We start from the raw sequence: 22,844 nt of genomic DNA, 5'->3' as shown, positions 1-22,844 counted from the left end.
GCACTTTCTGAACGAAACGATCAACGCGCTAACAAAGGAATTTCAGGTGTATCACCAGAAAAGCACGCCTTATCACCCACAGGCTAATGGGACGGTGGAAGCATTCAATAAGGTACTGGAGAACACGTTGACCAAGGTTTGCAATGCTCAGCGGAGAGATTAGGACCTGCGCATACTCACAGTACTATGGGCCTATCAAACGACATGCAAAAAGTTGACTGGGCAGACACCCTTTAGGCTTGTATATGGTGTTGAAGCAATGATGCCCATGGAATACATTGTGCCTAGTCTGCGCATAGCGGCACTCACGGGTATGACGGATCGCGAAGCCCTGGAAGAGAGGTCGCAGCTTGCTGAGCTTGAGGAAGAAGGATTTCTGGCTGGATTTCACCAACAGGTCCAAAAGCAGAGCGAAAATCATGGCATGATCGGCACATTAAAATGCGCACCTTTAAGGTATATGATTTGGTTTTAGTTATATGACAGCAAGTTCGATAAATTTCTAGGGAAATTCAAAATGCACTAGCTAGGGCCCTATGTCATTAAGGAGATTACCGACGGTGGAGCAGTTCAATTGGTTAAATTGAACGGAGATCCCTTCCCAGGCAAGGTGAATGGCAGCCGATTGAAGCCATACACCGGTGATCCGGCCAGGTGACTATATGAAGGTAGCATAGTCTTAGTGCTCCAGGCAGCTGAAAGGAGGCGCGGGACTATAAACTACACTGCCCAGGTTGGGGAACTGCGCGATTGGAGGATTGTGCGGAATGAGGCGATGTCACAGGGTTCGCGACAGCACAAAGAGAGCTAGCTACCCAAGGAAAAACCGCGCAGGTCAGCCAGAAAGTGACCGTTAAAGTCACTGTTCATGATTTCACGATGAGAATGCGGCTAAATGGAGCGAGCAGCCGGCATCTAAGACAAAATTTATGGGTAAGATCCTTGGAAATCTGTCGCCAATCCGGCATTAATGAACCGAATGTGGGGGGAACGGACGGATTCGAATTCAACATGGCCTCTAAATTACAGGTGGAGGCCCAACGAAAAACACTTGGCATTTTGAACATTGAGTTGGTGAGCTCTCAGACATGCATGATCCGCGCATTCTTCGGAGAATTGTCTGACTACCTTTGATCGATTTCCAGAGTCCAACTGCAATTTTATCCGTGATTTTATCCCAGGATCCGAAGTAGTGACAGCCGAAGCAGTGACAGCCGAGGGGGTTGTGCCGGAGGTCGTTATGGAGGCAGAAGGAGTTGCTCCAGAGGTTGCAGAGGTAGTAGCTGAAGTCCCCAAGTCACCACGGACGCCTAGACCGAAGCCTACCCCGACCAAAGACGGGTCTGCATGAGCTGCAGATCCACGCATCATAGGCTAGCGCGGTGTCCACCAACCTCGCCATCGGTACTTCAGAAGCTGCCGAGATGCTATGTGCAAAGGACTCCCGAGCGATAGTGTTGCCAGATGGAGCACTGACCACAGAAAATGAAGTTGACAGGCCCGTTGTTAGCGCCCTCAAGGGAGTGGGGTTGAACTTGGCAGCGCTTCCTGGCGATGGCTCCACCTACTGCAGGATGGGATGATCGCTGAGCTGAGGGCTCGCTCAATGAACAGCAGATCAATAATGTGCAGCTGGCCCTACAGCGAGACTCTACCATCGCCACCGTGACTAAGGTAACCGACCGAAACAAGCGCATAGTTCAAGTCGTGGAGGAAGCATGCCGGATGGTCCCGAAGTTGACCATTCCCGAGGGAGAACCGGTAGAGGTGCGCATTTGCAAGCTTGCTACAGGGGTGCGCAACGCTCGCACAGAGTTGGCTAAGGTTCAGCTGGAGCTGAACCTACAGATTGCCCACCGGAAGTAAAGGAGCAAAGCACAACCGCTGTCACAGAGGCGACAGCGGCGGTAGACAGTGCAGTAGCAAACTGCACACGACTGTTTGAATAGTCATTCGAGGTCCTGACGGGTCTAGATGCAGCGCAGCACAAAGAGGCAGTACTGAAGGCGCGCTTCAAGCCATGGTTGGACGAAGCTTATTCGGTCACAACCTCCATTGAAGGCAAGCTTGCTAGTTTGCAAGCGACTCAGCAAAAGCTTCAGGCTGACAGTTCAGGACCAGCGACAGAGCAGTTAGTCGAAGAAGTGAAGCAGGCAGTCGCGTAGTGCACCATCGAGGTTGTCGTCATACAGGTCGAGCTGGGAGGTCTTCGCGCCCACAGAGTGACTCGAGGGCGAGTCACCATGTTTGTGTTGGGGGCCTGTTGGGAATGGGTTCCCCCAAGAGCAATTTTGGGGCTACAAGCCCATATTTTGGGACAATTTTGTAATAAAATTGTAAAGTCTCTGCATTTTGTGGTCGCGGAGAGGGAAGGTGTCAAGAGTCATAACGGGTTGTCCACCCTTATTTTGTAAAGTGTCAAGTCAACTGTAAAGATCTACCCATGGTCCACGGACCATAGGATTGTATAAAAAAGAGCTAAGTAAGCTCGCTCTAGAAAAGAGAGGGAGAAAAAAGAAGCGTTGGAGTTTTGGTAGAGAAGTCTAAGTGTTTCAGGTCTTAGCATAGGTAGAAGCTTTGCAGTTGAGTGCGCAGAGGCCTAGGGTGGAAGTCCGCAGCTGAGTGCGCGGGCCCCTGCAGCTGTGTGCGTAGGGCGGATAGAGTCTGTATTAAACCGGAAGATATCAATAAAGAGAAGTATTCTGCAATTACTGTGTATTTAGTCCCTGTTAATGCATCTGATTATATTGTGTTTTGGGTTTAATTTATAATGTTTATTTGATGCGCGAATGTATGTGATTGTATCAGTTAATTGAACGCAAGCAAGGATATCAGTTTATGCAACGCTCACTGAAATTGATTAGTAAGATAAGTAAAACCCTTGAGATAACTTGGGAACCTATACAATACATTGTCATAGCTGCGCGAAAGTACCTGGACCATGGGTTAGGGCTACACGAAGGCCAATCGTACACCTTCGCAGAAGTACTGAAGAGCAGAATAAAGGGTAGACTGACAGAGCCCTAAGGCTTAGCGACTTGCGCAAAAGTAGGGGCAGAGGGTATAAACCGACATCACGACCATCTCAGGGTGTGGAAACTTGGTTCCAGCATCCCTCCATACTGCTTCGGGTGAGACTTCGGTCCCCACTCGGCGGGCTGATGCCAAAATGGCCAGTAGTGTAGGGATTTGTTTGACTGACTAATGCTGAACCTGGGTTAGGGCCCGCAAAGCCAACAGGGGCACTGTAATACCCCCAATTTCTTAAGCTACTTAGGAGGTATCACAATTTTGATTAATTTTGGTGTTGGGAGCAATTTTTGAAATTTTGACCTAGGAAAAGAGAAATATCAAATTTTTGGTGGGTTGTGGGGGTCACACACCAAGGGAATGCGCACTCCCTTAGGCAGCACGCACTTGTGGAGAGAGAAAGAAGAGAAGGGGGAGCATACTAGTGGAGAATGGGGCCCACAAGTGAGAAGGAAGGCAACAAGCATAAATAGGAGGTGAGGGTTATCATTTGGGGCTTTTGACAATTTGACAACTGAACCATATTGTTTGCTTGAGCTGCTTCACCAAGTCAACATCATGTTGCTTAGCACAAGGGGATTTCCGTGCGAAAATTCCAACTCCTCCTTCGGTGAACCACGAGTGTCAGCCTAGAGGATCCTTTGGACACATTTGGAGCCATTCTAGAGCTATTGGAGGAGCCTTACAACCAGTTCCGCGTGTGGCCAAGATGCTGGGGAGAAATTCCAACAACTTTCCCATTGTAAAAAAAGGATTATTATAACCATTGTAACTTTGAAAACCACCATTTTCCCTTCATTCATAAGGGATAGCCATAACAATCATTGTAATCTTGAGGGAGTTAGGAGAATCTCCTTGGCATCCCATTCCCCCCTACCCAACAAGGGGTCTCTTGTGTATTTGTCTCATTTTCATGGTGTGATTTTGTTTGGCTTAAAATTAGCCTTGCACCGCAAAACACATTCAAAAAGATTTATTTCATTCAAGTAGATTAAATTTCTCCTTGGCATCCCATTCCCCCCTACCCAACAAGGGGTCTCTTGTGTATTTGTCTCATTTTCATGGTGTGATTTTGTTTGGCTTAAAATTAACCTTGCACCACAAAACACATTAAAAAATATTTATTTCATTTAAGTAGATTAAATTTTTTTATGTTTTAGATTAATTTCAATATTTTTTAAAGTAACGAACCATCTCCCATCCAAGTCTTGTTATGTTCTCGGCCATTACAAGCAACGTTTGATCCTTGTGCATGATCAAATAGGACTTGTGTGGTTGGATTAGTTTAATTAGGGAAAACCTCTCTCAACCATTTATCGTAAGTTTGAGGAAAAGAAACTATTGATTTGTGAAATCATCAGAGTGAGCTAAGCCTCCTCCTATTGGATCTCCAAGAAACTGTCGACTTGTGAAATCCTCCCATTGGATCTCCTTGTGACCTTCTCAACCTCATTCGAAGGATGAAGGCTTAAGAGGAAACAAACATCAAAATAGTTTGTTTTCTTGCGATTACCATCATGTCATGTGACTTTGATATTCTTGTCCTGATGTAGCTTGACATATGAGAATCATGAATGATTCCTGGATGGCCCTAAGAGATGTAATATGTTTGATGTCTCATTGTACTTTGTATCTCAGCTAAAAAATTGATGAACATCTAATAGAAGAAGAAAAATTTGGATGGGTTTTCCCCCTTGTGGGCTTTTGCCCTGGTCTCTGACCAAATCTCGGTGTCCCCTTTGTGTATTTTTTTCTTCTGTTGTTCATGTTTCGTTGCATTGTTAATGTTATTGTTCTTTCTACATAATAGTTGATGATGTTATGATTTTAGGGGTGAATGCAATATGTAAATGTTCAAAAATTTGCAAATGCAATTATCTAAAGCAAAGAACAATATAGCCCTAAGAAAATTTAACATGGTATCAGAGTTGGGCTAAAGAAAAGTCATTAAAGATCACCCCCATGAAGACACCTACGATGGATCAAGCAGAGTGAAAGGGATGAAGATGGCAGAGACCTAAAAGAAGCTAGAGTTTGATGGAAACCCTAGGGAGACCTTTTGTTCTTGCAAACACAAACTAGGGTTTTGGAGAAACCCTAGGAGTGGCCTTCATATGAAAGAGGTCTGATTTGATTCAAAGTTATTTAGACTTTTAGTCATTCAAGTACCTGGCAGATTCAGAGAAACCATAGTATGATATGATCTGTGAGAAGCCCATAATAGACTCAAAGAAACCCTAAGGTATGTTGCAGATTCAGAGGTCATTAATGGTTGATCTTGGCTACTGACGAAAGAAGACAAAGGATACAAGGGGTATTCAAGAAGATGCATTTCTTCTACAAATGGCATATGGTTGATGAGCGGTGGTGACTCATGGAAGCCAAATCAAGAGGGAGCAAATAGCTTCCTACAATTCCTATTAAAGATAAGTATAATCAAGGTTTATAATATTTTGTTTATGACAAAAATCTTGTTTAGATTTGTCATTTTTGGACTATTGTTTATTCTTCCTGCACAAATATTTGAATGCTTCTTTTACTAACTTCTTGAATGAGGAAAGTTGATCCTTCTCAAAGATCATCATAATGTGGAGCATTGCAGGAAGAGTTAGTTCTCAGAGAAGATAACTACTTTCAAGTCATGTGATTTCTTTGTGTCATTATTCTTGTGAATTTATTCCTTTCGATTATTAGTAATTCTTCAATCATGAGCATTTTATCTGTTTCATTAACTTCTTGGATGAGGATGTGATCCATCTTGAGGATCGTCAAGTTAAAGAATAATGCCAAAAGGGTTACCTCCAAGAGGGAGTTGGTGAATGATATTGCAGGAGCCACTCTTACATCTAGAGAAGGATGATAGTCCCGCTTCGTCACCAGGTACACTTTCATTGTGATTATTTATTCTGACATTATTGCTCTTCCTCTGGGATCTACAGGCACTTCAGAAGGATGTGAGGACCAAGTCAATTATGTCAATATTGAAAAGGATGCAAAGCCATTCCATGATTAGAATGGCATTTGAAAATGGACAAGAGCGCAAGACCTGAAAGGAAGGGTTGCAGTCTCAATGGTTGATAAATATGATTGAAGAAGCTTCCTATTTAGAGTGAGTAGATTGAAGTACACCAGTCTAATAAGATATGTCCTTCAAGGACCATACTTGAACACTAAGATGTGGCAATGTTTGATGCTTCCGTGATATGGTTCAAACTATGATGAGAAGTATGCTCTCAGAGAATAAAGGTTATGATGAGATCTTGACTTTCGTTGCTTGATGTGCTATTGTCAGATGTATGTGAAGTAAGCTACCTCCATGATGTATATAAGGAAGAAGCATAACCTGGAGCTACCTTAAGTCTTTCAGGCACATGAGATTAGAATCACGATTGCAAATGGAAGAAAGTCCCATGTGGACCAGAGCAAGCCCTCCGGTCTTGGCATACTTGGATTGATGGTCATTTGTTGCAAACACCAACCGCTCTTCAGGTTGCAGGCATGTCTTCAATATTTGGTTATATTCACTGACAACTTATTTATGACAAGATCGGACCATCTCAGTATTCAGTGCCAGAGGGAGCCAACCGCAGAACTACTTGAGATTAGAAGTGTAACAGAGAGATGATGAGGACTTCCTTGTAAAGGGAAGTATGCTTGGCATGATGAATTACACTGAAGCAGTTGAGAGAGCCTCCTCTTCAAATACAATTTTGATGGATTTCCACAATGAGTTGACAATTAGATGAATTCTAGATTTGCATTATGTTCTTTAAGCCATATAGATCTTGGATATGTATACTGGTATGTTACAAAGTTGCTAATTTATGATATGTAACACACTATTGGATACTTGAGACTATATGGATATGTTGATGATGTTGAGCACATCTAGGTCTGCCATGATTTTTTGTATGAGACAAGTACTAAAATTTGTTGCTTTGAGTCGCAGTATGCATTGATGCTAGCATGACTGGTTGTAAGTCAATATGATGGAGAAAGCTCTTTGAAGTTGTTTGAGCATATGTTGGGCACGACTACGATATGCTATGACATATTGTGGAATCTGACATGCAGAAAATCATGTGTTCCATGACAGGTTTGGGCACATTGAGATCAGATATCACTATATGTAGGATATGGTGCAAAGAGGAACTATGAGACTCCATTACATTTTGATTGATAAAAAGGCAAATTGTTAATTTCTTGAGCTGTAGCATGTAAGCTTGTGATTGACCCGATACTGTCTAGGTGTCATGCACTATGACCAGGAATAACAGTCGTAAGCCTAGTGAAGGCACTGATAAGACGAAGCGGTCCTGGGCTAATCGAGAACACTAAGCGTGCTCTTCCCCCCTGTTGAGCTCCTAGGATGAGGAATGGAGCGGTAAGCAATCCTGGGGTTAAGGTAACTCTGGACAATAGGATAGGGTGTGATCCTTACCCCTGTGGAAAGACAATCTCGCCTATTGTCGCTTTGACAAAGTATACCCCAATTGGCATCCTCCCCACAAGTTGGGCTTGTTGGGATTGGACCTCCCCATCTACCAATGGGTTGAGGTGACTTGAGATAGGGTGTGATCCTTGCCCAGCAAGATAAGTCAATCTCTCTCAAGTCTTGGGATGCAGGTGTTCTACCACTTGACTCTTAAGGGTCTAGATGGAGGATCAGCGAACAATAGGACAAAGTGTGATCCTTAAGTCGATCTTGCCTATTGTCACAAATCAATAGGATAGAGTGTGATCCTTACCCTTGCAGTAAGTGGATTTCACCTATTGTCCTTGGATTTAGGGTGGTAGCTAGGCTCTCCTATCATGATTCTTCTTCTTTAGATCGTAACATCATTGTTCAGTTGATGATCAAAGGAATCAAGTTAAGTTAAGATAGGATGAGACGGATGTTTTTTTAATGTCGTTGAGATAGAGGTCATGTGATTTTACTTGGAAACTAGTAGGGTTTTGAGGATCGATCTCACCTACCTTTGATTGTGCATTATTCTTCTTCTATGAGACAGGATGAGATGTAAGGATGATGCAGCTGCTTGCCTTCTTATATATTGAGACATATCATTCGAGATCAGATTGTTCTAAGAGGGAACAGAAAAAAGCATGGATGAGATGTTTGATGCAGATGGAAATTCCTCCCAAACTGAGAGGGAGTGTTGATATTTGGCAGCTTCGGGGCGAATTTCCCCAAAGAGAAACCCTAAGTGCCCCAAAAGAAGCCCAAGTTGAGTTTAATTGGATAAGGGACAATATTACTTTAAATTATTAAGGTAAATTGAGCAAATAATTATTAAAGAAAATATTTGTTTAGAAGAGAAATTTAAATTTTTGGATCTTCCCTCCAAGCTAAATGGATGGTCTCACAGAATCTTTTGTCGGCTCCATATGAAGAGCCACCTCCCAAATTGACTATATAAAGTCTCAAAAAAACACACAAGAGATAAATAGTTCAATGGCTTTCTCTTATATTTACACATTAATCTTGGTGGTTTGTATCAATCTTTTATGGCTCGAGTTCAAAGCTCTGTGGTTCGTATCTAAGGATCGGATTTATTTTCTAGGGTCTGCATACATGTTTCTCTACAGCTCGACAACTTATGAATGGCATTATGTTACAGTGACTCACACATGTTTACAATGACTCGTTCTTAACAATAGTGGCATCACGTTGTTATTTATATGGCATCACTTTGTTATATGGCTCGAGTATATATACCTATAGGATCACTTTATGGTTCGTATATATATACCTGTCATCACTTTGGTAAGTGGCATCACTCTGTTATTTATATGGCATTGCTTTGTTATGTGGCTCCAGCATATATCCCTGTAGCATCACTTTATGGTTTGTATGTATATACCTGTCATCGCTTTAGTAAGTGGCATCACTTTGTTATACGGCATCACTTTGTTATGTGGCTCAAGTATATATACCCGTAGCATCGCTTTATGGCTTGTATATATATATATATATACCTGTCATCGCTTTAGTATATGACATCGCTTTCTTATGTTCATAGCATCACTCCATTAAGTGGCATCATACTATATCATCAAAGAAGGTCTCATTATAGTAACCTGTATATTTTTTTCTCTATGGTTTATTACCAATGGTTCGATGATCAGTATCACTCAAAATGTTGGATCTCTTTCATATGTAAGTGGCCAAGTTTATATAGCAATTCTTCATGACAGGGATCTATATAAAGTGGGATGGTAGTGACTTTGATAGTTGTAGGATAACAATGACAACAACGTAAGGAATGGCAGCGTTCTAATTTCTGCAATATGACAGTGCTCTATGTTCCAGCAGCTCAGTAACTTTGATCATCAAAAGAACAGTAATCATTTGTGATGACAGTGAGACGTGACCTGGTTGGAAATGTTCTTGTCATACTATAGTGATCAACAAGAAAGCAAGAAAGCAATCTATGTCACTGTCATCATGACAGTGACATAGACAGTCATATCTATACTTGTAGTAGTAAGCTTGTGATAGTATATTTAATTTAGTACAGTGATCCTTATGTACTTCAGTGACTTGGCACATTAGTGATTCTGATGACTTCCATGATACATGATGACCGTTACTATGCTCTTATGATGACAATGTCCTTGAGAATGATGATTGATGACAGTAACTTTGTTATTACAAGGATCTTGATATATCAATATGACAGAGGCAGGGATGTATGGCAACTCATGTGACTTTGATATTCTTGGCTTGATGTAGCTTGACATATGAGAATCATGAATGATTCCTGGATGGCCCTAGGAGATGTAATATGTTTGATGTCTCATTGTACTTTGTATCTCAGCTAAACAATTGATGAACATCTAGTAGAAGAAGAAAAATTTGAATGGGTTTTCCCCCTTGTGGGGTTTTGCCCTGGTCTCTGACCAAATCTCGATGTCCCCTTTGTGTATTTTTTTCTTCTGTTGTTCATGTTTCGTTGCATTGTTAATGTTATTGTTCTTTCTACATAATAGTTGATGATGTTATGATTTTAGGGGTGAATGCAATATGTAAATGTTCAAAAATTTGCAAATGCAATTATCTAAAGCAAAGAACAATATAGCCCTAAGAAAATTTAACACCTAGATGGAGAAATCGAGATTGAGTGACAGCAACTTGATTTGAGACTTGCCCCCAAGGCCACACTTAGTGGATTAAAACTTTCTTCCACGTAACCCAAAGGTGTGGATTATGCAGCAACATACTAAAATCTAAAATCTACTATATATGGGTTAATTTTCCTTATATTTCTAAATTTATTAGCTACTATTTTTCAGGTTATGCATGCAATAGATAAAATGCAAAAAATAGAGAACAGTGAAATGCAACAATGAACACCAAGACATGATCTCGAAAACCCTCTCGGGAAAAAACCCAATTGGAAGGTGAGGCTTCTCTGCTCTTTTTTTATCTTAATGGAAATTATGCAAATACAAAGGTGAAGGCACACTCTATGGAGATACCTAAGACTTGTGGCTTGTGGCTTGTTAAAGAACACAAACCCCCTATGTTTTACTCTCTCTCTCTATCCACTCCCAGCTATGTTGCTCTATTATGAAACAAAATGCGCTGAAATACAATGGAACCCAATTTTCCTCCTAGTGGCCCAGTTATAACATAGCCCAATAGCCGACTAAGGGTTAAATTTGACCATTCAACCCTCAACATGAGCTACAATTTGGCTCTTGTATGTTGAAGGAAATGTAACTAGGTTCAGTCTTCATAAATGTACTTTTGATATTTGTACTTATTCAAGAAAAAAAAATATTATTTTTACAATATATGTCAATGAATTTCTTGCTCATTGAAATAGGTCTAGCACATGTTAAAGTGCTATAGGTGAGTCAAATAGTCAAAATAAAAAGTTGAAGACCTTAAGGGCATGTTACACCATGTACATGTTTGTATAAGAGTCAAAGAATATCCCTCCAAGCAAAGTCAAGTCTACTTCAAAGCAAAGGCACCATCAAAGAAGCTATCTGAAGCAAAGACATCAAGTTGGCCTGCAATCTTCTAGTCGGCCTAAAGGAGGGACAGACCTCTATATATAGAGGTTGTCCACTCCTCCAAAGATAACGAAATCTACCTCTGAAATCAGCGAAGTGAAGGGACAAGTAAAAAGTGGAAAAGTGACGAGAAAGGGAGCCTCTAGTGCAGCAAATAAGGTGAAGTCTAGACCGAAGTCAAGAGAACTGTTTTCTAAGGTAGAAAACAGTCACATGTGCGAGAAACAGAAGCATCCCTAGAGTCATAACCGCAGCAACATAACAGTCCTATATTTATCGTTGTTTGGGCTAGAAAGATAGGCCTACAAGGCCTACTCAAGCGAAGAAAACTCTCTCTCAAGCAAAGGTGAAAGGACCCTAATTCATAACCATACCTTCCACATGTGTGAAGGTCTAGGGCTGCTGTACAGTCACACCAAGTCTACATCTACATCTCAACAAGGACCTCGTTTGGTTGAAAGAAGGAAGGTGTCTACATAAGTAAAGGATATCATTAAGCATAGAAGAGAAGCATCTCATCTGGAGCTCACATAAACAAGGTCTATCAACAGCTAGAAGAAGGAAGATGAAGTGCCAGAAGAAGGAAGACTAAGTGTCGGGGAACAAAGTGCAGAAAGGAGGAAGGACTTGACTCGTGCTTGGAGGGCATTCTAGTCAGGGGTATAGGGTTTGGCATTGATCAATAAGAAGCTTCAATAAGGGTTTTCCTCTCAAAAGAAGAGAGGTTTTGGCCCTAGCAGAGAGCCAATATCTTGTGTTCTTGTTCTTATGTTTTTGGTAGCAGTTTGATGAAGTACACAACGTGCATTAATAAGAAGAAGAAGAAGATTAAGCTAACACGAAAAGTAAAAAGACTCCACAAATTGTTATCAAGTCAAGAAGAATCACACTACACCTCATTGCCCTTGATTCTTCAACATTGTAAAGTCTTCTTCATAGTACCCATGTGGCTACCCGCTTTTCCATGTGTAACTAGCGCTGACATGGCATCCTCACGAATTATGGTGTTCAATCACGATAAGTGAACTTCCGGGAGCCATAACTTTTGCATACAAACTCTGATTGACATCTTTCTTGGATCATTGGGAAGGTCTCTATGTGTAGAATAGCATCACAGGGTGTGAAGCTTAAATGGCAAAGTTTTATCCCCCCAAAAATGTCAATTAAGGCTTCAAATTGGCCCTGGAAGGTTTCAAACCCCAATTCTCCAAACTAGGTCCCACCACTAACACTGCTTCTGTAAGCTGATTTCCTTCAATTTTTCCACTCTGAAAGCATCGAGATGGATGACAAGTTATGTATTGATCCAATCCATAGCAGTGACCAAACCTAATGCCCTGGATAAAGTAATTGTAAATAGTTATACTTTACTACTATTGTGTGTATGAACACCTTTTTATGTATACTAACATTTTCTGTTTGCAGGCTAATATGTATGATCTGAAAGTGCCACATTACAGAGCAATTACATCTGTCCAATATCCTTGAACCTAGTAAATCAGAATCAGATATCATTGCAATTGTCTGTCCAAATCTTTTTGCAGTTCTAACCAACTTTGTAACGCATGACCAATAGTGCATTACACAACATTAAATTACCCAATGTGAGTTCAATTTAATCATAAACACCACAAATCCACATTTTCTTAAAGGAAAGACAAACCCAAATAGTGGGGGGGAATGAAAAGGCTAGAAAATCATTCCGTAACCGAATACAGATAATTGCAAAATTTAAACAGCCATGTTTTCAAAGCATGAATTGTTTCTTTGCCAAATTTTGGCTTAACCAGAACTAAAAAATCCTGAAAACTAATGAAACATCATTACACTAACCACTCTTTTCCTTTTGTTTTTCAATATAATACGGTGATGCATCCCAAAAACTGTTAAGTTTCCTCCTCTTTGACACAAGTTCTTCATCCTTCTTTAAAATCTCAGGCAGGAGAGGCAATTCTTTTATGTCCTGCATATATGTAATTAGCTCTCCTTTTGATAATTTAAAATAGTGTCTTTGCATTAAGATAAAAAGAAAAGGAAGCTCACAATTCCAAAACATAAAATAGGCCTACATACCGGAAAGAGAATAGGAGGTCCAAGCTTCTTGATGTTCCCATGCTCGTCTCTGACAGGAGGTATAAAGGGCCGCCTCCCTGCAAATCTTCCTCCTCTTCCTCCTCTAAATGACATTGCTATTGAGCAGTTATCTATCCCAAGTTGCCAGATTTTGAGTCATGGGGAATTTGTAATCTAGGTAATTACATTACCAAATAATGTTTCTCAGGAAAATCTCAAGGCCAATATAATGCTTTAGGAAAATATAAATGACCATCATGATAAAATTTTGGTGTTGCAGTTAATCTGCATAAATAAATCTACATTTTAACATACATAATGACTACAGTTGAAATATCTATCTTACTATTAAGAGACAAGGGTCACCTGAAAATGTGATGTACTCCTGCCTACTTTTCAAAAGGATGAATTTATACTTACCTGCATAACATCAAGAAAAAATTGAAATTGAGATAAATTTAACATTTAACATTGTTTAAGTTTTCACATTTTGCAACTAAAATGGTTTGTGCGTTCTATTTTCACTTTCTAGATTGTGTTTGCTCTCTAATATTCGTTTTAGAATAATGTATCCAAAGGTGTGCATTTTTAATAACCAAAAAAAACAACATAATGTGGCTATACAGATATTTCTAATTGAAAAGAAAATAATTAATTAATTGCAGGTTCTGGGGAAGTTATCGCATTGTAGGGAAGAAGAAGGATCTTGAGCTAATCTGAAGGAAGAAGGATCCTGCCCTAATCTGAAGGATCCACATAAGCTAATCTGAGACAAAGAAGGAACATGAGGAAGATCTGCATAAGCTAAACCAAATCTGTGAAAAGAATGATCCTAACACAATCCGTAGACACTAATCCTGATCTGTGCAAAGCACAATCCACAAAACTGCAAGAGCTAAACCTAATCTAAGTAAATAATGATCCACAATAATATCTGAAGCTTTGTGTTTATAATTTGAAGATTTGCAACTAAACCTAATCTGTGCAAAGAGAGGATCTGCAGAGTCATAGGTGTGCTCGATGGAAGTAGTATTTTTTCTGGTATGTTCTAGAGCGACAGTTTCAGAATAGCTTGAGAATTCCCATGTAGATTGGGACTTTGGCAGAGGTAGGGGCTCCAGCTTCAAGCCTCCCACTTCAAATATTCATGGTTGCTCTGAGTTCTTAGCGCAAGCTTTATTCGAAGCAGAATGAGAGAGAGTTTCTCATATAGCTATGGTTCACAGGGTTCGCCGAACTTGAACCTTGAGGTTCGAGGTTCAAGTTCGGCGAACCTCAAAACAAAATTTAGATTCGTTTCAAGTTCACCTTAGGTTTGGTTCAAGCACGTTGCAATCTAGCGGAAGGATAGGTACGAAATCCCGAAACCTTACTCTAGGTACAGAACCTTGAACATTACTTTCTGGTGGCCAACAGTTATTCCCTGGTCCTGTTTTTGTACCGTGTCGAGCCTAGTTTGACGGACTTGTATGTTTGAGAAAACTATATGCCGCCAATTGCGATTTGGAAAGACAGGAGAGCCAAAGTGAATATCGATACTCCCTGAGTCGTTTTTAGAATTTGGTTGGCTCCATCCATTACATATGAATGAAATTTTAATGTCCAAGAGAGTAGCTATAGTCTATGGGACCAGTAGTTTCTTGTTTTTTGCTTTTTGCAATTCAATCTTCTTATTATTCAAATAATGATAAGCTGACCCAACTTTCTAACATGCTAAGGAACGATGTTAACATATTGTTGTAACCGTCTCTAATGTCTTTGAAAGCATCACATTCCAAAATGAAATGTTTTTCCAATTCCACTACCCCAAAAGTGCAAAAAGTACACACCTTCTCTTCCCAAGCTTCTTTAAGTCTTTTCCACCAACCTGTTTGACGCTGTAATTGATACGAGTTAGTTGTTAATTGAGCAATAAGAATCTTTGCTCTCCATGGAATGCTAGCTCCAATGTACTCTTTTTGTTGGAGATCACACGTGGGGTTGAATTCTTGAACATAGTACTTCTTCTTTCTACCCAACTCTTTTCCCCATATATGCTTACGAAACTTCTCCATAACATAACTCTTCAAATCCTTGCTATTTGTGGGACATGCATTGATGTAAATATTCCATTTTTGCATCCATTTATTGTTTTGTGTCATCCATGATTTCTTTATTTCACTCATTCCTTCATTGAAGATAACTTTAGGCCATCTACCTTCTCCCATTTGCTCAATTCTCTGAAGATACCTTATGAGATGCACCATAGCAATTGCTTCGATGGAAGTTGCTCCTGTTTCACTCAACATTATCTCATAAGAAACCGAACTTTTTATTTTAAACTTGCTCATGATCAAGCGTTTTTGGATTTTCTCAATTTGCTTCCATTTTGAGACAGGAATGTTGCTAGCCCACAATTCACACCCATATAATATCACTGGACAAACTAGGAGCCCAAAAAGCACTTTAATTGTTTTCCAATCTCATAACTTTGTCTCTCTACATTTGTTTTGAAGAGCATACCAGCTTAGATCCATCTCTCATTCTTCCTCTCTCTCCCTTTCTCTCCTACCTCCCTCTCTCCTCCCCCCATCACTTGCTCTCTCTTTTCCCTCCAATCCTCTCTCTTCCCCCATCTCTCTCTCTCTCTCCAACTATGTTACTATATCCCTCCCTCTCTCCTTCTCTCTCCTACTATCCCCTCTTCTCTCCATCTCTCCTTCTTTGTCTCTTTATCTTACCTCTAAACATACAATATCTCTCTCAATCTCTCCCTTGTCACTCCCTCTCTCTCCCCACTTCTCACTCTCTATGTCTTTCTTCTTCCCTCCCTCTCTCCCTCTCTAACTCCCATCTCTCTATCCCTCCCTATCTCCTTCTCTCTCGCTAGTCCTCTCTCCTATCCTTCCCCTCTTTCCCTTTCTCTCTTACGTTCCTCTCTCTTCCCCCATCTCTCTCTCTCTCTCTGGCCTCCAATCCTCTCACTATCTCCCTCCTCCTCTCTCTCCCCCCTCAATCTTTGTGTCTCCCTCTCCCCCTTTTACCCTTCTCTATATTTCTCACTCCTCTCCCTCTCTCTCTCTCCATTCCTCCTCTCCACTCTCCTTCAATTTATCTCCATATCTCCCTTGTGACTCCCCCTATCTCTCCACCTCTATCACTCCATGTTTTTGTTCTTCCCTCCCATATATATCTAGAGTTAATATATACCATGTTATATTAATATATATTATAATATAACAAATTTAATAGTGTATTGATCCAAAGTTATTAAATTTAATAATATTAATCTTTTAATATTAATATTAAGGTTAATAATGTTTTTTTCATGGTATTAATAATAATTTTGCCCATAGGCTTGGCATATAATTAGATGTTGATTTCTAATCCTATTTGATATATTTTAAATTATATACCATATCTCTTTATACCTCTTTTATATTTATCCCGTACCTCTTTTATAAATATAGTGTTTGGCCCATGGTATTAATAATTATTTTCCCATGGTATTTGGCCCATAGGCTTCGCCTAAACAAAACATTTTTTTTGAGTTTTGGTGAATATAAAGAGGTTTATGGAGTAAATATAAAAAGAGGTTTTATTTATTTACCATACCTCTAGTTTATTTATATTTTTATTTATTTATCATACTTCTAGAGTAAATATAAAAAAGGTTTATTTATTTACCATAGATATTTTTATTTTTATTTATTTACCATACCTCTTTTTTGAGTGTTCGTAAATCTCTTTATATTTAGATATATATAAATTAGATTGACTTTTAAATAGGGCCGACATTGGATTAAAAATGTTAAATGTTAAATGTTAAACATTGTGTTTACATTTACATTTAAGTTTGTGTTTACATGTTTACGTTTTTACTTGAGATCTACCCTCACATTAGATTAATTAAATGTTAAATGTTAAATATTACGTTTACGTTTACATGTTTACGTTTTTACGTGAGATCTACCCCCATACTGGGCTGTAGAGCGTCTCTTGGCGCAATAATGTTTTCCACCCTCCTAAAATTCTCTTCTTTCTAGAGTGCTCCCACTTAAGTTTGTTGTTGAAATCAATCCTGAGGTACTTGTATTCATTTACTTCTTCAAGAATGTTGCCTTCAACGAAGAACGTATGTTGGCTCTACTTCTTTTTATTTGAGAAAATCATTATTTTGATCTTGCTGGTATTGACTTGCATCCCCACTGCTTTACAAAAATGCTCAAGGGCATATAGGTGCATCTACAATCCCTGGGCCGATTTAGCAATCAATACAAGGTCATCAGCATATAAAAGAAGCTTTATCACAAACTCCCCCAACCGAACACCATCCCCACCTTGCATATTTAGCCACTCTTCCAATTTATCAATATATAAACCAAAAAGAGTAAGGGATAAAGGGTAGCCTTGCTTGACTCCAATGTCACTTCTAAAGCTTTCTGAAATGCCTGTTGAAGTTCTAATTTTGACTTTCACCTCTTCATAAAGCCTATGGACAACAACTCTATAATGCAAAGGAATTTCAAGTTCTTCCATTCTACTCCACAACTTATCTCTAGGGACTGTGTCAAATGCCTTTTTGAAGTCAACAAAGCAGCAAAATACTTCTTCTTTGCCCTCCCAAACCTTTTCAATAATGTGTCTCAACGTGATACCATGATCTACTGTAGAATGCTTCGGCCTAAAACCTGCTTTCCCTTTTGCCCTCTTTTCTTTGACTTCTGCCCATTTATTGATTCTATTTTCCACCACGTTGTTGAAGAGCTTTGCAAACAAAGGCTTGATCATAATGGTTCTATAGTTGGAAGGATTATTAATGTCTCCACTTTTAAAAAGGGGTATTGCAAGACTAGTTTTCCAATCTCTTGGGAATCTTTGTCGAATGATGTTGTTGAATATTTCCATGACGTGTGGTGCAAGAATGTTCATTCCCCACTTTAGATATTCCACTTGAAGTTCAACCAAGTCCTTTGCCTTTCCTATTTTCAACTTCTTAATTCTTGTCTCTACTTCCTGTAATGTGAAAAGCTTTGTGGTTGTGTTGATCCTGGGAGGAGGCTCTTCCTCTGATTCTTTCTCATAGAGTTGTCTTGCATAGTCAAACCATTGATTGGCTGTAATATTATTTTCAATTTGCTTCTTCCTTGGTTGAAGTTCCTACCAAAAACGTTTTGGGTGACTCTTGCCTAGATATATTAACTCTTCTCGCCTTGTTTGCATGAACACATCTCTTTTCTTTTTTTAAATCTGCTTATATAACTTTACATTAATCTTTTCATTGCCTACCTCTTTCAAGGTTTTCCTTGCCATTTTGCATTCCTCAACAAACCAAGCATTTACAGGAAAACAATTTGATTTAGATTTCCTATTTTTTGCTCTTTTGCACTTCTCAAGTGCACTCTGAATTATATTTCTTAACTCATGACTATTGAGGCTCTGGGAGCCACTCTTCCCTTTCTGAATTGATCTCTCCAACATTATTTTGAAAATAGTGCAATTTTCTTGTGTTAGAAGAATTTTGCCCTTGATATCGATTGTTGAGAACATTAGGTTCTCCTCCTATCTTGACTTTCTGCTAACCAAGATAGCTTTATATATATTGGGTTATGGTCTAATTTTAAGTCTCACATATGCTCTCCAATCTTAACTTCATCTATCCTTTCCATCAAGCTTTGTGAACAAATAACGTAGTCAACAACACTTGCCCCATTGTATGTGTTGCAAGTGAACTTCCCAGAGCTTTTCCATTTATCTAGACCATTGCAGATAATTAAGTTGAAAGCACCACACAACGTGAGCAACTCCTCTCCAAAATGATTGCTAACTTTGTCATCTTCTGAACATCTCAACCATTGGGGATTCTCCTCTTCAATGAGCCAGATAGGATTGTGATCCTCTTTGGAACAAAAAATACTAGTTTGTTGATTTGTTGTTCTAGCATTGAAATCTCCCACTAAAATAACTTATCCCTACTGAGAATATACAACAATATCTTGCTTTAAAGTTACATATGGATCTTTGCTATCTAGCCCTTTATTTTTGTAAGTTTTTGAGACTTGAGGTGCAAAATAGCATGTTGCAATTCTTATGTGGTTCTCATTCTCTGTTATTTTGAACCATAAATATTGTTTATTTATATCTTCTTTCATAAACTGTATGTGACGGCCTTCTTTTTCTTTCACTAAAACCATTATTCCTCCATACCCTTTGCCATTGTCTGCTGCCTCGTTCCAAACTGCTAATTTCGAATAACCATCAAAAATAGGAGTTTTACAACCATCATGTTCATGAGTTTTTGTGAGACAAATTATGTCTCCACCTTCTGCAATAGGCCCTATCCCAGGTCCCCTCCTCCAAGGGTAACCTCTACAGTTCCAACAAACTAGACTTAGGTAGACCTGGGTAGAATTTTGTTGCTACACAGCTTGGCACACAAGACTCAAATTTGAGTCTTCACCCCTTTTCATCCATGTTGATCTTGTTGTTTTCCTCCCTATTATAGAATTAACTATTTTTTCTTTACTGCCAAATTGTTGCCCTGCTTTGTCATGAGGCCCAAACATTGCAATAACCGTTTTTCCATTGTACAACCATGCTCTTTTCCCTTCGTTTCTTGTTGCTTTAATTTTCTCCACTTCTTCTCTTCTCTTCTCTCCTCTTGTTGTTTGCTAGTTAGATCTTCATCTAAGAAGAAGTGTGAACCTTTCAAGAGTTTATTTTTGCTTAAGAGATAGTGTTTGTCTTGCACACTTGCCATGATGACTTTTATGGGTCGAGACCTCTCTTCATGTATTTTTCCCACCCTTCTTGCTTGACAAATTTGCCCTCTCTAATTCTCTTTCAAAAAGCCTTTTTTCAAATTTAGAGTGATTTCATTCTTTCTATAGTCACTTATTCCTCTTATAATAAGTTTGTTTCCCTATCATTTTTGTTTTTGTGTTCTCTTTCCTGTGCTCTACAAGCACTTACATCTTTTTCCTCCATCCTTATGTAACCATTAGTGTCTTCAGCTCTGGTTTTGATTTCTTTTGGAATGTTTGTCCTCTTGATCTTTTTTGCCTTTTTTCGGAAATGACTACCTGTTGAGATATTTGTGTATCCACCTGAGTTATTTTAGAAATTATCACTTCTTTGTTTGCTGCCATTGATTCTTTCAGTTGTCTTCATGTTTTCTCATTCTTGCTTTCCTGTCTCTAAAGCCTCTTGTAGCATTGTTACTTGCTCTTTTAGGATCTTATTGCCTTCCATTAAAGATCGATTTGCAAGTGGAATCTCTGAAATTTTGTAGTCCCTTCGTGTTCTTTGGCTTCCAAAATTTCCAACATTGCCCTGGCCTTCATCAGTTCCTAGACATAGAGATTTGACAACCAAGTAAGAGATTTGACGATCAAATAAGAGGTGTGGTGTGGGATTGTAAATGGTTGACTCTTCTTTATCTTTGTTGCTCTTATTTGTTTTCTTTTTCTGGGACTGTTTTCTTCTTCTTTTTTGTTCCCATTTAAAGGGAGCAAGTCTACGCTTTAAAATGCCCCCATATTGTTTTGCATTTACCCAAATCCACTTCCTTGTTTTGTTTGTTGAAGCAATTTTGACTTGGCCTAAGTGATTTGTTTCCACAAAATCTGAGATTTCCTTGCCATTGTTTTCCATTTTGGGATGAGGCTACCTGTAAAACCCTAAACCCGAATTCCACTGCCACTCTCCAAACCTAACCTAAAAATATGAGTAAGCAGTTTTCGAGCCCTTTACTCCACTAAGCTCACACATTCGACGGATAGAAATATAGTTTTCCACAGTTTTCTCAGATGCCGCATGCTCCGCAAACACTTTTACTTACTCCGCAGTTTTCTGCGAGATTACTTTATGTTTTACTAAAAGATAATCTCATCGTCTAACCTCTGACCTTACTACGCATTCCGGACCAATTTTGTGACTTTTTAGCCGGTCAAGAACGGTATTTGCTAATAGAAAGAAGAAACAAAAGGAACAAGAATGGGGAAAAACCTTATGAACTGTAGAACTATGCTCTTGCCACGGACTAAGAAGAAACAAAAGGAATGAGAATGGGGAAAAACCTTATGGACTATAGAACGATGCTCCTGCCACGGACTTGAACTCACTCGGGTTGACCTCAGGGCGAATGACCGGAGCTGAAGAAACCTTTCAAGAACCGCTAATGCAGGCAAGGGTATCGCAGTGGTGAGAATCGGGGTCAAAATGCTTCCCTGCGAAGCTGGCGTGGCTCGATCTCGAGTGTTTTGCATCGCCTGTGTTATTATTATGAAGAGTTGCGGTCAAATGAAATGCTTCATTGGCCGTTGGTTTTCTTCACCTGATCAGAGCGTGGGTTTGCTTCCGCATTTACAATTTACAGAACTGTGTTTCAGTTGTTGGCTCTGGCTCTAGTGCGTCACTCCGGATCTTCCCGTGGCGGCTGTGTTTTCTATGCCAAGTCCAAAAGACCGTGTAACTCACTTTCGTCCTAGGCCGTAGAGGCTGTGCTTTATATGCCCACCCCCAAACACGTCATGTAAGTCACATTCGTCCGGATGTATAGTTTGGATCCATTTATTTAAATTCGAGAATCGTAAATACTAAATTATAATCTATAAGATATATATATGTGTGTGTGTGTATATATGTATATATTAAAATATTAGAATATAATTTTTTTATCACTTTATATAAAGTATTCTTTTCTTTTATAAACCTAATATTTTATTTTACATATATTTTTATATAGGTTAAATTTATTATCATATATAATGTGTAATATATTAAAGTAGGTTAACTTATAATTTATTTTAAAGATTATATATCTGATTGAATTTTAAAATTATATTTAATTTAGATAAGTAATATGTGTATGTGATTTTTTTTTATTTATGTCACAAAGAGTTAAATTTAGGAAGTCATACATATTTTACTCTATTTGGCTTTGAACCTATGACCTTTTAGGAGGAAACACGTGCTTTTAACCATTAAGCGTTTATAGGTAAATTATATTACACAAAAAATTTATTCAAATATATCATTTTTATCACTTTATATAAAGTATTATTTTATTTAACAAGTATAATATTTTATTTTACATGTTTTTTTATATATTAATATTTATTACATTATTTATTGTATATATAACGTGTAATATATATGAATTGTTATGATAAAAATATGTTAATATATAATTTATTTGAAATATTTTTTTGTCATAATAGCTGCTAGGCGGACCCACCCGAAGAGGTTGCACACCCAATCAACTCAATGCATGGAGCCTAATCCTAATGGACCTAAGGAGAATTAAACCTACACCTCATGATAGAAGGCCAAAGACTCAGCAGAGGTGGTTTCAACCAACCAGGCTACCCATCAGGGCTAGAAGATATATATATAGAGAGAGAGACACACACACAGTGGAATTGAATGTCTTGTTTGAATTTTATTTGAAAATTTGAATTCGAACAAATTCAATCATTGTCGAACTCAAATTTGAACCTGAATCATGTGACAAAAAGCAAGTGTAAATGTTCTTTACTACAATTTAAAATGAACCAGTCGAGTAAGACTCTATTTAGATACAATTAGGATCCAATAGATATTGGCCCCTTTTCCTGAGAAAAAATTTCTTATGAAAGTTTAAAGCATTGGACAAGGTTAAACTTTGAACCTCTCGTGACCTATACACCACACATAATGACCTTAACTAAGGGGTAGCTAATATGGGTTTTTAAGTC

The 22,844-nt window shown here is 38.9% G+C and overlaps 1 protein-coding gene across 14 annotated transcripts in view; it reads right to left on the bottom strand.

Moving 5' to 3' along the window:
* LOC149267450 (uncharacterized) overlaps positions 1–21,595 on the bottom strand; it is a 78,039-nt gene extending 56,444 nt beyond the window's left edge. For 2 of the 14 annotated variants that reach the window (XM_089432765.1, XM_089432774.1), the window contains exons 1-4: positions 14,104–14,430; positions 13,495–13,548; positions 13,129–13,259; positions 12,889–13,018 (exon numbers count right to left, since the gene is read on the bottom strand). In XM_089432765.1, the coding sequence (XP_089288891.1) occupies positions 12,889–13,018; positions 13,129–13,259; positions 13,495–13,548; positions 14,104–14,137 (349 nt within the window). In that variant the 5' untranslated portion in view covers positions 14,138–14,430. The other 12 variants (XM_089432835.1, XM_089432836.1, XM_089432826.1 and 9 more) reach the window with 12 other exon arrangements.
* Positions 21,596–22,844: the final 1,249 nt, after the last annotated feature.

The sequence above is a fragment of the Pinus tabuliformis genome, chromosome 6, assembly GCF_031772625.1.
Source record: "Pinus tabuliformis cultivar Carrire ecotype Pingquan chromosome 6, CPIR1, whole genome shotgun sequence".
Lineage (NCBI taxonomy): Eukaryota > Viridiplantae > Streptophyta > Pinopsida > Pinales > Pinaceae > Pinus > Pinus tabuliformis.
This window is presented reverse-complemented; position numbering and strand designations above follow the sequence as displayed.